This window comes from Oncorhynchus mykiss, chromosome 32 (assembly GCF_013265735.2).
Source record: "Oncorhynchus mykiss isolate Arlee chromosome 32, USDA_OmykA_1.1, whole genome shotgun sequence".
NCBI lineage: Eukaryota > Metazoa > Chordata > Actinopteri > Salmoniformes > Salmonidae > Oncorhynchus > Oncorhynchus mykiss.
In genome coordinates, this window is record NC_050572.1 from 36,931,945 (window position 1) to 36,948,215 (window position 16,271).

At 40.4% G+C, this 16,271-nt stretch overlaps 1 protein-coding gene across 3 annotated transcripts in view; it reads left to right on the top strand.

The window, feature by feature from the left end:
* The first annotated feature begins 7,123 nt into the window (after positions 1–7,123).
* LOC110488401 (sterile alpha motif domain-containing protein 12-like) overlaps positions 7,124–16,271 on the top strand; it is a 130,036-nt gene continuing 120,888 nt past the window's right edge. For all 3 annotated transcript variants that reach the window (XM_036971040.1, XM_036971038.1, XM_036971039.1), the window contains exons 1-2: positions 7,124–7,339; positions 7,444–7,634. In XM_036971040.1, coding sequence (XP_036826935.1) covers positions 7,574–7,634 — 61 coding nt within the window. In that variant the 5' untranslated portion in view covers positions 7,124–7,339; positions 7,444–7,573. The remainder of the gene's footprint in view (positions 7,340–7,443; positions 7,635–16,271) is intronic.

Below are 16,271 nucleotides of genomic sequence, written 5' to 3' on the forward strand. Positions count from 1 at the left end.
GTCATGGCTTTAGAAGCTTCTGATAGGCTAATTGACATCATTTGAGTCAATCGGAGGTGTACCTGTGGGTGTATTTCAAGGCCTACCTTCAAATTCAGTGCCTCTTTGCTTGACATGATGGGAAAATCAACAGAAATCAGCCAAGACCTCAGAAAATAAATTGTAGACCTCCACAAGTCTGGTTCATCCTTGGGAGCAATTTCCAAATGCCCGAAGGTAGCACGTTCATCTGTACAAACAATAGAACGCAAGTATAAACACCATGGGACCACGCAGCCGGCACACCGCTCAGGAAGGAGACGCGTTCTGTCTCCTAGAGATGAACGTACTTTGGTGCGAAAAGTGCAAATCAATCCCAGAACAACCGCAAAGGACCTTGTGAAGATGCTGGAGGAAACAGGTACACAAGTACCTATATCCATAGTAGAACGAGGCCTATATTGACATAACATGAAAGGTCGCTCAGCAAGGAAGAAGCCACTGCTCCAAAACCATCAAAAAAGCCAGACTACGGTTTTGCAAGTGCACATGGGGACAAATATCATACTTTTTAGAGAAATGTCCTCTGGTCTGATGAAACAAAAATGGAACTGTTTGGCCATAATGACCATCGTTATATTTGGAGGAAAAAAGGGGAGGCTTGCAAGCCGAAGAACACCATCCCTACCGTGAAGCACGGGGTTGCAGCATCATGTTGTAGCGGTGCTTTGCTGCAGGAGGGACTGGTGCACTTCACAAAATATATGACATCATGAGGGTGGAAAATTATGTGGAGATATTGAAGCAACATCTCAAGACATCAGTCAGGAAGTTAAAGCTTGGTCGCAAATGGGTCTTCCAAATGGACAATGACCCCAAGCATACTTCCACAGTTGTGGCAAAACGGCTTAAGGACAACAAAGTCAAGGTATTAGAGTGGCCATCACAAAACCCTGACCTCAATCCTATAGAAAAGTTGTGGACAGAACTGAAAAAGCGTGTATGAGCAAGGAGGCCTACAAACCTGTCTAAGTTACACCAGCTCTGTCAGGAGGAATGGGCCAAAATCCACCTAACTTATTGTGGGAAGCTTGTGGAAGGCTACCCGAAATGTTTGACTCAAGTTAAACAATTTAAAGGCAATGCTATTGTCAAGACGTTGGCCTGTGGGTAAGGTTTATGACCCCCCCCTCCCATAAATACCTTTCTCTCTTCCCTCTCTCTTGACTCCACAGAGGGGCTCTTGAATAGCCTTTGTTAAACATGGAGAGTCTGGGAACATCAAACAAGTGGAGGGAAAGGAACCATATTTCAGTAATAGAACCAGTTGAAAATATGCGTTGGTACTTAATGAATATGATGTCAGTTCGGTTGTCATCTGAGACATTATGACTGATGACAGGACGACCTGAAATGTATCTGGGAAAGTCTACACATTATAGTTATCAGATTCACATGGAATTGTAGTGCAATTCAAATGTTCAAATATAAAATTATTTGTGAAAAGATTAAATGTAATTTTAGCTTCCAAGATTTGGGTTTTCATAAGGTTAGGGCTGCTCAATCAGTGGCCCGCCCCTGTGAAGAGACATGGGTTATAAAACTATGAAACACACCCTTCTCTCCCTCCACTATATAAGCCCTTGACGAAAATGTAACCTCCTGTTCCGAGGATGATAGGACGATGGTCCATTCGTTGAAAAGGACTAACCTGTCAACTACAGAACTAAGCCAACCTCAGTGTGAGCTTTGGTTGCGAATGGTATGAACTTTGAACTCAGAAGTGATACCTCCTAGCCGTTGAGTTAGCAGCGGCCGCTGTAAAAGTGGGACAGATTATCCCATCTACCACACAACGACGACACTACAATGTATCCCGTTCACCACCAGAGACACTCTTCAAAGGACAAAGGACTCTGTTGGGCAACACGGCCTTCCATCTACCACCAACCTATTTGAAGCGCAGCTCAGAGTAAATATTTATTGTATTTTCCTTTTCCAAATGGGCGGTAATTTAGAATGCATAAGATTCTGTATTTACGATAGAATAGCTGCCTACGGCCCGATAGAGACATAGCTTCTCCCTTTGTTCCTCAAGTCTTCCCGCTCTTTCACTCAAACCTAACCCACGTTCTTTCTGTAACCAGCTGTTCCGTCCGCTAGGGACGTTTTCCTTTGACATAATTTGCAATCAATGTATGATTCATTCTCTGTATATGTAATTCTGTGTGATTAGTTAGGTATTTAGTAAATAAATAATTCAACCCAATGTTGTATTGCTGATTCAGCTTGTTAGCCAGGATTTGCGAAGATAACCAAGAATTTACAACTTTCAGATGAGACTGAAATAAGGTGATGATTAATATTGACTGCTATTGATGTAAAATATTACTAGGTTTTTAAGAGTTTATTCAGAAGATAACAGCTCTATAAATATTATTTTGTGGTGCCCCGACTTGCTAGTTAATTACATTTACATGATTAGCTCAATCAGGTAATATTAATTACAGAGAAAGGATTTTATAGAATAGCATGTCATATCACAATCCGGCATAGCCAAAGACACGACGACCAAATACTAATTGAGTGCATGTAAACTTCTGACCCACTGGGAATGTGATGAAAGAAATAAAAGCTGAAATAAATCCTTCTAATATTATTCTGACATTTCACATTCTTATAATAAAGTGGTGATCCTAACTGACCTAAGACAGGGAATTTTTATTGGATTAAATGTCAGGAATTGAGAAAAACTGAGTTTTTAAATGTATTTGGCTAAGGTGTATGTAAACTTTTGACTTCAACTGTAAGTCCAAAAAGGGATGTAGCATCTAGCTCCTTTAAATTGATCAAAAGTGTGCGAGTATGAACATGTGTTCATTGGGCCTATGGATTTTTTTTATCAGCATGAATTAGATTGAGCAATAAAAGCCCCACTTTTATTCCATAGGCTGGGATTTTTTAAATTGGACCTTTATTTAACTTGGCAAGTCAGTTAAGAACAAAATCTTATTTTCAATGACGGCCTAGGAACAGTGGGTTAACTGGCTGTTCAGGGGCAGAACGACAGATTTGTACCTTGTCAGCTCGGGGGTTTGAACTTGCAACCTTCCGGTTACTAGTCCAACACTCTAACCACTAGGCTACCCTGCAGCACCAGAGCTTAGTTATGCAGCTTTTGCAAGAGTGTATTTTTCACTGGCTGTTCATTGGTTTCAAAAACAACGATTGATCGGCAGCTTAAACTTCTTGAATTCAACCATTATTGGTTTCAACTACACATTTAGGTTTGTCAACAGCCATCCACAACAACCACAATCCATAATGCACAAATAGCTAAATGAGAGAGCAGCAGTGTTGTGTGATTCACAAGGAGCGGCAGGGTAGCCTAGTGGTTAGAGCGTTGGACTAGTAACCGGAAGGTTGCAAGTTCAAACCCCCAAGCTGACAAGGTACTTGAACAGGCAGTTAACTCACTGTTCCTAGGCCTTCATTGAAAATAAACATTTGGTTAAAAGGTAAAATAAAACATCAATGCGCTATGTAGATATTAATAATAAATGATATCCATATTTCCGTAGACTACAGTCATGGCCAAAAGTAGAGAATGACACAAATATTAATTTCCACATAGTTTGCTGCTTCAGTGTCTTTAGGTATTATTGTCAGCAATACTGAAGTGTAATTACACACATTTCATAAGTGTCAAAGGCTTTTGACAATTACATGAAGTTGATGCAAAGAGTCAATATTTGCAGTGTTGACCCTTCTTTTTCAAGACCTCTGCAATCCACCCTGGCATGCTGTCAATTAACTTCTAGGCCACATCCTGACTGATGGCAGCCCATTCTTGCATAATCAATGCTGGGAGTTAGTCAGAATTTGTGGGGTTTTGTTTGTCCACCCGCCTCTTGAGGATTGACCACAAGTTCTCAATGGGATTAAGGTCTGGGGAGTTTCCTGGCCATGGACCCAAAATATCAATGTTTTGTTCCCCGAGCCACTTAGTTATCACTTTTGCCTTATGGCAAGGTGCTCCATCATGCTGGAAAAGGCATTTTTTGTCACCAAACTGTTCCTGGATGGTTGGGAGAAGTTTCTCTCTGAGGATATGTTGGTACCATTCTTTATTCATGGCTGTGTTCTTAGGCAAAATTGTGAGTGAGCCCACTCCCTTGGCTAAGAAGCAACCCCACACATGCATGGTCTCAGGATGCTTTACTGTTGGCAAGACACAGGACTGATGGTAGCGCTCAACTCGTCTTCTCCGGACAAGCTTTATTCTGGATGCCCCAAACAATCGGAAATGGGATTCATCAGAGAAAATGACTTTACCCCAGTCCTCAGCAGTCCAATCCCTGTACCTTTTGCAGAAAATCTGTCTGTCCCTGATGGTTTTCCTGAAGAGAAGTGGCTTTTTTGCTGCCCTTCTTGACACCAGGTCATCCTCCAAAAGTCTTTGTCTCACTGTGCGTGAAGTTACACTCACACCTGCCTGCTGCCATTCCTGAGCAATCTCTGTACTGGTGGTGCCCCGATCCCAAAGCTGAATCAACTTTAGGAGACAGTCCTGGCGCTTGCTGGACTTTGTTGGGCGCCCTGAAGCCTTCTTCACAACAATTGAACCGCTCTCCTTGAAGTTCTTGATGATCCGATAAATGGTTGATTTAGGTGCAATCTTACTGGCAGCATGTGAAGCCCTTTTTGTGCAAAGCAATGATGACGGCACGCGTTTCCTTGCAGGTAACCATAGTTGACAGAGGAAGAACAATAATTCCAAGCACCACAACCATAGTTGACAGAGGATGAACAATAATTCCAAGCACCACTCCAGTCTGTTATTCGAACTCAATCAGCATGACAGAGTGATCTCCAGCCTTGTCCTCGTCAACACTCACACCTGTGATAACAAGAGAATCACTGACATGATGTCAACTGGTCCTTTTGTGGCAGGGCTGAAATGCAGTGGACATGTTTTCTGGGGATTCAGTTAATTTGTATGGCAAAGAGGGACTTTGCAATTAATTGCAATTCATTTGTTCACTCTTCATAACATTCTGGAATATATGCAAATTGCCATCATATAAACTGAGGCAGCAGATTTTGTGAAAATTTATATTTGTGTCATTCTCAAAACTTTTGGCCATGACTGTACACCACTGCTGTCATCCTTACATCCAAGCGATTATCCAAGTTGGATAATCTTTGGATGCAGACAGCAGAAGACATAGCTTGGACTGTAGCCTACAAAAGCCTATTCCTGCTCTTTTCCCGCGATCCATCAAACACAATTTGTGTCATCATAGTGGTCTCTGACTTGTGGTCAGACTCGCTCAGGTAGAACAAACTTAAACTTGAGCCTTTTTCAATGCTGCTTTGAATGTCATTGAGAAAACAAAGAAGTGTCAATTATTTTTTATCCGCAAACATCCTTTCTGAATTTAAAAGTCATCCTCGAAGTAATCATGTTGTTTTTTCAAAAGTATCTAATATGATTACAATATTTTTGATGGTAACAGATTACAGTTACCATATTTTTGTAATCCCTTACCTGTAATCTGTTACTCCCCAACCCTGCCGACAGGCGGGGCGAAGGACGCTGTCTAGCTAGCTACTGTTGTCGCCCCCGTCCTTTCTTCTGTGGAGTTTATTGGCGGCTGGCATCCAAAGTTATTGTGCTTGAAAGCCACCTACTGTACTAGAGTGCCACGCCTCCTGCTTGTCCTAACTTAAAAATTGACCAATAGAAATATAAAGAGAGGTTCCTGCAGACGCAGGAACGCCCCAAATTGCGGGTCGCAATTGCACCCTTCTTGGATGCCTACCTGGCGTGAGCCAGGTGCCCCTTTCAAAGCACACTGCGAAGTCAGCTCAAAACAAAAGTGAAGTAGGCTAAATTAAGCATGAGGAGTAATGAGTATGATTCTGTGTTTACTTTTCACATGCAAAAGTGATTGCTTAAAAAAAACTTTATATGCCATCTCAATTAAAAGTAGATTGACCGAGTGGCACAGATTACTGTTTGATTTGAGAAGGTCGCTCCTCCCTCCCTGTCTTTGCCCGTTCACGTCATGGGCCATAGATGGTGCACCATGGCTCAGGTTAATAGAACTCACTCAGCGATGGGTTTCTTGCTTTCTTGAAAGGAAGGCTTAGAAGAGTTGCCAACAACCGGATACATCAGGTTTTCAGGGATACAGCTAATTCAACCTAGCTTCATTTTCCACTGAAAACCAAATAGGTTTCCACAGCCACAAAGTAAAAATGGTCTATATCATAACAATTAATGAAAACTAAAATGAGCTTTTTGTTCTTTAATTAAGGTTAGGGTTAGGCATATGGTAAGCAGTGTTGTTAGGGTTCAAATAACATTTTAAGAAGATTTATAAATAGACTGGGTGATAGCTACTTTAGAGAGGAAGAGGTGAAGCAAGAGGTTTTACTCCACCCAAAATCTTTCCACGAACATAACCCCACGAAGTAAGACATTTTTGTACGGAGCTTAATGAGTGTTGAATTTGGTCAACAAAAAATATAATTGCCAATTTTGTATTCGAGGCTTATTTGATCGAATTCATGTTTTGTAATGTTTAGGTTGTTGCATATAAGTGGATGCACGTGTTATTTCGGCAATTTACCCAAAAACCCTTAGATAGATAGATGACTCATCACCATTTTAAAGTAGTCAACTGGGTGGCGATTCCTATGAGTTGAGAGCAATCAGACAACGAAGAAGAAGAAAATGTACTACTTTAAAATGGAGATCGCCTCAATGGCGCTGCCCATGCTGTCACAGACGCTAAAATGGCACTGATACAAAGATGAGTCCTCTATCTCAATGGTATGTTGTTCACAAACGTATCTTCCCTCTCATTAGCTAGAATGGTTCCTCCTGCCTGCCTTCCATCTTTGAGGACATGTATTTACATTTTTAGAGCAGTCACTCTTGTCCATATAATAGACAATATTCAGTTACCGGTCAACTCTGAAAGCCTGTGTATTGCAGTTGCCGCGCTCCTCACATTTTTGGCCTGGTCATCTATTCCTACAGTGCAATCCGTATGGATAACACAATGGTGTTTGCGGAGACGGAAAGTCCATTCACATCACGTGCTATATAGAGCAGTATTATTGCGCAGGCGTCAGTCGGTATTTGAAACCCCATGCAGCTTTGCTTAGAAAGAGCTGTGCTGAAAATACTACAGAATAGGTCTTCTGTCTTCAATAATGATATACAGCCTGTGCAGGTGGGGATACATTTTGAGCAACCATTGGCATAATTAGTCTAAATGTGTGACGTGGGCTGTTATCGTGTTGTGCTCGAGGTCTGCACCTGTTCACTAGGACACTGAAGCCCCCGGTGAGTGTTCCGTATGCGTAGGGAAACATCACTTTGTTTTGACATTTTAAACCCTTTTACTTGCATTAATTACATGGCGCGTTATTTCTACCGAATATTTACAGTGAAGGCTGGTTTAGCAGTTACTAGGAGTTATGCCATCTAGACCCGTGAACGGATTTTGTTCAGACCAGTGATATTCGGTGAAGAAGGCAAGAAGCTGTAGCCAAGTCATAGTGTGCAGTTCCAACTGCGATGTTCGGCCAGTCACCTCACGTTCTTGGAGGCATCTTGTGGATTCAGAATCCAATGAGAGGTATGTTTGGTGGGCTCATAACCTATGGTAATGCAACCCTTCTCTGTGTCAGGTGGGATGAGAATTATTGTGGACAGGTTGCTGACATCATGATCATTCATTTCTACCATGCACTGACGCTACCATAATTGTCGATACGAACCAGTCTCTCCTGTTCCACTTCTCCCGTGAAAATGTAACTTGGTTTAGTGTCATCAACACGCACCATTTAATCACAATTTTAAAATGCAACATTTGTTACTATTTAAGCTGATAACATTACACACCGACTGTGTCGTCATGCTTATCATTCATGTGTTGTCCTGGGTCACCTCCGCATCTCCTGGGATATTTTATGGAGAGGTGAGGAATGAAGTCTAAAGTCCTATTTGGCAGACATGACCAGACTGCACACTCAGGACTATTCAACATGCCTATGCGTTTAAATCTTGTAAAACCATTTTATATTCTCTCAAGGACCACCTTCACTGTGGTACCTTTTGCTATATTTGCAGATAAATTATGCCTTCATCTGTAGAAATTATTGACACTGCAATCAATTGCTTTGCAGATATTGTGTGTAGACATTTGAAGTGCACATCAGAGGCATTTCTAATCTCACACAAGGTCAGGTCTTATCCTGCTAAAGCTGCCCAAACACCCTTTTAATGCACTGGAGATTACATTTGTATATTTCTTACACAGAAGGCTCAGCTTTTACACACTTTTAGTGAGGATGCCCCTATATCTAGAAAACATGTATTACTAATACCATATAGGGCCTATGTACATAGAGACAAAATGTAGCTTGGTCCTACTCTCTAACCTGCAAACATGTCCTGTAATTAATAAAAAATTACATGTAGGCTGTTCTGTGATGAGTCCTCACTGTGCTAGTATGAGTTTAAACAACCTGGATTCGGAGGAAGACGTAACATTGTAATTGTAAATCCTGGACACTCCAATTAGTATGATATGTTACATTTCATATGGTATGTATTAATTTGTGGATGTCCATCATTTGTTTTGTATATGTTACGAGTTGCAATTTGAACGAAACGAGTTGCTATTTGTTGTGGCTAATGTTAGCTAGGCTAGGGTTTAAGGTTAGGGTTAGGTTAACCTTTCTGGCGCAGGTGTTCCGTTAGCGACCCACCTCGGCAACATCCGTTGAAATTGCAGAGAGCCAAATTCAAAATACAGAAATAATCATAATAATAATTCATTAAAAAATACAAGTGTTATACATCGGCTTAAAGAGTTACTTCTTGTTAATCCAAGCACTTTGTCAGATTTCAAAAAGGCTTTACGGCGAAAGCATACCATGCGATTATCTGAGGACAGCGCCTCGCTTACAAAAGCATACAAACATTTTACAACCAAGTAAAGTAATTACAAAAGTCAGAAATAGCTATTAAAATTAATCACTTACCTTTGAAGATCTTCATATGGTTGCAGTCACAAGAGTCCCAGCTACACAATAAATATTCATTTTGTTTGATAAAGACCCACTTTATATCCCAAACACTCTGTTTTGTTCAGTAATCCACTGGCTCAAAGGCGGTCAAAACATTCAGACGAATACATCCTAATAGTACCGGTGAAGTTTGTCGAAACATGTCAAGCAATGTTTATAATTAATCCTCAGGTTGTCAATTGTCAGAACAATCGATAATATTTAAACCGGACAATAATGTATTCAATAGAAAGAAAAAACAACGAAGTGTGCGCACTCTGTCACGCGCGCAAACCAACACTGCATGATTCTACAGTCCATTCTATAAGTCTGGCTGTACATTTGACTGGCTTACTTACTGAAAATTGAGAAATTGTGACTAAACTCAACAAAAAGAAGAACTTTATTATGAAGCCAAGATCAATGATATAAAGAATAACGGGAAAAAAACTTGAAGTACTTTAAATGAAATTATGGGCAGGAAGACTATTTCAACTCCATTTTTCATCAAATCAGATGGCTTATTCATCACAAAACATTTGATGTTGCCAATTATTTAAATGATTATTTCATTGGCAAACTTGGGCAGGAAATTCCCATGACAAACAGTGAGCTATTATATTCATGCATAAGAAAAGCAGTGCAAGTTTGACTTTTGTAAAGTTAGTGTGGGAGAGGTGGAAAAATTGTTAATGATCAATAATGACAAACCTCCTGGCATTGACAACTTAGATGGAAAGCTACTAAGGATGGTAGCTGACTCTATAGCCACTCCTATCTGTCATATTTTTAATCTGAGCCTAGAGGAATGTCTTTGTCCTCAGGCCTGGAGGGAATTCAAAGTAATTCTGCTTCCCAAGAGTGGTAAAGCAGCCTTTACTGGTTCTAACAGCAGACCTATAAGCTTGCTGCCAGCTCTTATCAAACTGTTGGAAAAAATTGTTTGACCAAATACAATGCTATTTCTCTGTAAACAAATTAACAACGGTCTTTCAGCACGTGTATAGAGAAGGGCTCTCAACATGCACTGCACTGACACAAATGACTGATGATTAGTTGAAAGAAATTGATAATAATAAGATTGTGGGAGCTGTACTTTTAGATATCAGTGCAGCTTTTGATATTATTGACCATAACCTGTTGAAAAAACATGTTGGCTTTTCAACCTCAGCTCTCAATCCATCTGACTGAACTAAAAGGGTTTTCTTTAATTTAAGTGTCTCTAATGTCAACATGTAAAGTGTGGTGTACCACAGGGCAGCTCTCTAGGCCCTCTACTCTTTTCTATTTTTACCAATGACCTGCCACTGGCATTAAACAGGACATGTGTCCATGTATGCTGATGATTTAACCATATACGCATCAGCAACCACAGCTAATGACGTTACTGAAACCCTTAACAAAGAGTTGCAGTCTGTTTTGGAATGGGTGACCAGTAATAAACTGGTCCTGTACATCTCTAAAACTAAGAGCATTGTATTTGGTACAAATCATTCCATAAGTGCTAGACCTCAGCTGAATCTGGTAATGTTGAACAAGTTGAGGAGACTAAATTACTTGGCGTTGCCTTAGATTGTAAACTGTCATGGTCAAAACCTACAGATTTAATGGTTGCAAAGATGGGGTGAGGTCTAGCCGTAATAAAGAGATGCTCTGCTTTTTTTGACACCGTGCTTTTTGGAGTGTTCTACAGGCTCTAGTTTTGTCTAATCTTGATTATTGTGTGGTCCAGTGTGGCAAGGAAATACCTAGTTAAGCTGCAGCTGGCCCAGAACAGAACGGCACGTTTTGCTCTTAATTGTAATCAGAGGGTTGATATAAATACTATGCATGCCAGTCTCTCTTAGCTAAGAGTTGACTGGCTGAATCACTACTTTTTATAAGAAACATTGTGTGGAAAATCCTAAATTGTTTGCGTAGTCAACTTACACACACTTATCCCACCAGACATGCCACCAGGGGTCTTTTCATAGTCCCCAAATCCAGAACAAATTCAAGAAAATGTACAGTATTATATAGAGCCCTTATTAGAAGTCGACTGATTAATCGGAATGGCCGATTAATTAGGGCCGATTTTCAAGTTTTCATAACAATCGGCATTTTTGGACACCGATCATTACATTGCACTTCACGAGGAGACTTATCTTGCATATAATCGACGAGGTGCCTGTTAATTTATCATTGAATCATAGCCTACTTTGCCAAACAGGTGATTTAACAAGCGCATTCACGAAAAAAACACTGTCGTTGCACCAATGTGTACCTAACCATTAACATTAATGCCTTTCTTAAAATCAATACACAAGTATATATTTTTAACCCTGCATATTTAGTTAATATTGCCTGCTAACATGAATTTCTTTTACCTAGGGAAATTGTCACTTTTCTTGCGTTCATTGCACACAGAGTCAGAGTATATGCAACAGTTTGGGCCGCCTGGCTCGTTGCGAACTAATTTGCCAGAATTTTACGTAATTATGACATATTTAAGGTTTTGCAATGTAACATGAATATTTAGACTTATGGATGCCACCCGTTAGATAAAATACGGAACGGTTCCATATTTCACTGAAATAATAAATGTTTCATTTTCGAAATGATAGTTTCCGGATTTGACCATATTAATGACCTAAGGCTTGTTTTTCTGTGTTATTATGTTATAATTAAGTCTATGATTTGATAGAGCAGTCTGACTGAGCGGTGGTAATCAGCAGCAGGTTCGTAAGCATTCATTCTAACAGCACTTTCGAGCGTTTGCCAGCAGCTCTTCTCCGAGATTAGGCTGGTGTAATCGATGTGAAATGGCTAGCTGGTTAGTGGGGTGCTCGCTAATACTGTTTCAAATGTCACTCGCTCTGAGACTTGGAGTAGTTGTTCCCCTTGCTCTGCAAGGGCCGCGGCTTTTGTGGAGCGATGGGTAACGATGCTTCAGAGGGTAGCTGTTGTCGATGTGTTCCTGGTTCGAGCCCAGGTAGGGGCGAGGAGAGGAAGCTATACTGTTACACTGGCAATACTAAAGTCCCTATAAGAACATCCAATAGTCAATACCAATACTATACCATTTGTATATGAAATACAAATGGTATAGAGACAAATATTCCTATAATAACCTAAATCTTCTTACCTGGGAATATTGAAGACTCATGTTAAAAGGAACCACCAGCTTTCATTTGTTCTCATGTTCTGAGCAAGGAACTTAAACGTTAGCTTTCTTACATGGCACCTATTGCACTTTTACTTCTCCAACACTTTGTTTTTGCATTATTTTAAACCAAATAATTATTTGAGGCTAAATTGATTTGATGTATTATATTAAGTTAAAATAAGTGTTCATTCAGTATTGTTGTAATTGCCATTATCAGGCGATTAATCAGTACATGTGGAGAGACTGACCAAGGCGCAGCGAATGTTGAGTTCCACATAACTTATTAATAGTTAATAGTAAAACTATAATAAGTAAAACTTAGCAACAACAATAAACTAAACAACGAAACGTGACTACGTGGTACACAAAACAATATCCCACAAACACGTGGGAAAAATGCTACCTTAATATGATCCCCAATTAGAGACAACGATTACCAGCTGCCGCTAATTGGGAATCATACAAATCACCAACGTAAAAATAATAACCTAGAACCCCACATAGAAATAATAAACTAGAATACCCCCCAGTCACGCCCTGACCTACTACACCATAGAGAAACAAGGGCTCTCTATGGTCAGGGCGTGGCCGTATCGGCTTTTTTTGGTCTTCCAATAATCGGTATCGGCGTTGAAAAATCATAATCGGTCGACCTCTAGCCCTTATTGCATGGAACTTCCTTCCATCTCATATTGCTCAAATAAACTGCAAACCTGGTTTCAATAAACAGATAAAGCAACACCTCGCGGGACAACGCCTCTCCCCTATTTGACCTAGATAGTTTGTGTATGCATTGATATGTAGGCTATGTGTGCCTTTTAATTTTTTTTTATGTAGTTCTGGCCTTGAGCTGTTCTTGTCTAATGATGTTCTGTATTATGTTTTGTGTGGACCCCAGGAAGAGTAGCTGCTGCTTTTGCAACAGCTAATGGGGATCCTAATAAAATAGCAAATGTAACAAATCATACTAATTGTGTCCTGGATTTACATCTATGATTTATGTTTACATGCATGTATGTGTGAAGAAAAATAAAACAAATATATATATATATATATATATATATATATATCACACACACACACACACACACAGTGGGGCAAAAAAGTATTTAGTCAGCCACCAATTGTGCAAGTTCTCCCACTTAAGATGAGAGGCCTGTAATTTTCATCATAGGTACACTTCAACTATGACAGACAAAATGAGGGAAAAAAATCCAGAAAATCACATTGTAGGATTTTTTAAATGAATTTATTTGCAAATTATGGTGGAAAATAAGTATTTGATCACCTACAAACAAGCAAGATTTCTGGCTCTCACAAACCTGTAACTTCTTTAAGAGGCTCCTCTGTCCTCCACTGGTTACCTGTATTAATGGCACCTGTTTGAACTTGTTATCAGTATAAAAGACACCTGTCCACAACCTCAAACAGTCACACTCCAAACTTCACTATGGCCAAGACCAAAGAGCTGTCAAAGGACACTAGAAACAAAATTGTAGACCTGCACCAGGCTGGGAAGACTGAATCTGCAATAGGAAAGCAGCTTGGTTTGAATAAATCAACTGTGGGAGCAATTATTAGGAAATGGAAGACCTAGAAGACCACTGATAATCTCCCTCGATCTGGGGCTCCACGCGAGATCTCACCCGTGGGGTCAAAATGATCACAAGAACGGTGAGCAAAAATCCCAGAACCACACGGGTGGACCTAGTGAATGACCTGCAGAGAGCTGGGACCAAAGTAACAAAGCCTACCATCAGTAACACACTACGCCGCCAGGGACTCAAATCCTGCAGTGCCAGACGTGTCCCCCTGCTTAAGCCAGTACATGTCCAGGTCCGTCTGAAGTTTTGCTAGAGAGCATTTGGATAATCCAGAAGAAGATCGGGAGAATGTCATATGGTCAGATCAAACCAAAATATAACTTTTTGGTAAAAACTCAACTCGTCGTGTTTGGAGGACAAAGAATGCTGAGTTGTATCCAAAGAACACCATACCTACTGTGAAGCATGGGGGTGGAAACATCATGCTTTGGGGCTGTTTTTCTGCAAACGGACCAGGACGACTGATCCGTGTAAAGGAAAGAATGAATGGGGCCATGTATCGTGAGATTTTGAGAGAAAACCTCCTTCCATCAGCAAGGGCATTGAAGATGAAACGTGGCTGGGTCTTTCAGCATGACAATGATCCCAAACACCCGCCCGGGCAACGAAGGAGTGGCTTCGTAAGAAGCATTTCAAGGTCCTGGAGTGGCCTAGCCAGTCTCCAGATCTCAATCCCATAAAAATCTTTGGAGGGAGTTGAAAGTCCGTGTTGCCCAGCAACAGCCCCAAAACATCACTGCTCTAGAGGAGATCTGCATGGAGGAACGGGCCAAAATACCAGCAACAGTGTGTGAAAACCTTGTGAAGACTTACAGAAAACGTTTGACCTCTGTCATTGCCAACAAAGGGTATATAACAAAGTATTGAAATAAACTTTTGTTATTGACCAAATACTTATTTTCCACCATAATTTGCAAATAAATTCATTAAAAATCCTACAATGTGATTTTCTGGATTTTTTTTCTTCTCATTTTGTCTGTCATAGTTGAAGTGTACCTATGATGAAAATTACAGGCTTCTCATCTTTTTAAGTGGGAGAACTTGCACAATTGGTGGCTGACTAAATACTTTTTTGCCCCACTATATGTATATATGTGTGTGTGTGTGTGTCTATGAAACCAGGCTGGTTTTAAAAAACAGTAGCATCCTTATGTTGGGAGTTGCACCTTGGTAGCAATGTGATGTAGCCTGGTCCAAGATGTTTGTGCTTTCATGTCAACTCATTGTCATGTTTTGATGTGAGGAAGTTGAGTAAAATGGTGATTCTGCAATGTCACCGTGTTACAGTACGAACTGCTACCAACTCTTAGATGGTGAATGCAGGTACAGTATTAATCACAATTATTAACTGTTTGAAAATGCCGTTTTTAGAAGGACCTTGGTTTGTCATTAATTTATATTTTTGTTTTTAATTTATTCATCTATTTGATCTAAAACAAAATCTAGCGAAGTATTTTCCGCACAGTAGTGCATAACCCGCAAGTGATAAAGCACAGCATTACTTCAACTGCTTGATCTCCAGTCGAGACACCTTGATCTTAGAGTTATTTAGTCGCATGAAATCTATTCTAGCAGACTCTGTCTAAAATGCTAGGAATGGCGAGGTGATGTTATTGCTGTGAGTGAAGATCCTGTGGTGAAGCAGGCATACTGTCTTGGAGATGAGGAATATCATGACCGTCTGAGACAGTTATGAATCACATACACACTCGAAAGACCAATTACATCTTGTTCGTGAGAAAGCCTATGGGCAGACACCCTACCTCCCTCAATCGACATACACATACACATCCTTGATAAAAGACCCGTGCCATTACACATTTGCACTGAGTTCCACTGTTGTGCTTGATAATGGCTCTACGAGATGAAGGCCAACTCATCACAGCACTGAGAAACATGTAGAGGACTTAATTCTCATTAAGTTGTCTGTGATATCATAACTGGTGTCGTTTCATGACAAATGATACGTACTCAGTCATGGCATAATGTCCGGTTGCATGATCTACTGTATGACAGTGGATGCTTATCTTGCACATACTGACATAAGTTGTTATGACTGCTTATGTCATCTGTTGCATAGTACTTGGGACACTGAACAGCTTTGTGGCTGAGGGTTCCAGTGAACTGTTACAGAACATTGCTTTTGCCTACAATTGGATGCCCTGGCCGATCCATCTGACCAATGCTCTCAAACTTTGGCCGAGCCTATCCATTCCCTTCAGTCAGGCCTCTATTTCTGCTCAGCCTCTCTAATGCACCCTACACCGACCCTCCTCCCTGTGCATCAGGGTTCGCACAAGGTGCTTAAAGTACTTGAATTTGGCACTCTGAAATCGAAGTACTGGAATACCTTGAAAATCAGACATTTTCTCAAGTTGCTACTTGAATTTAAATGGAGAGAACAGAAAATAATCAAATGTTAATATGAAAAATATTAGAAACGTTTGATCTTG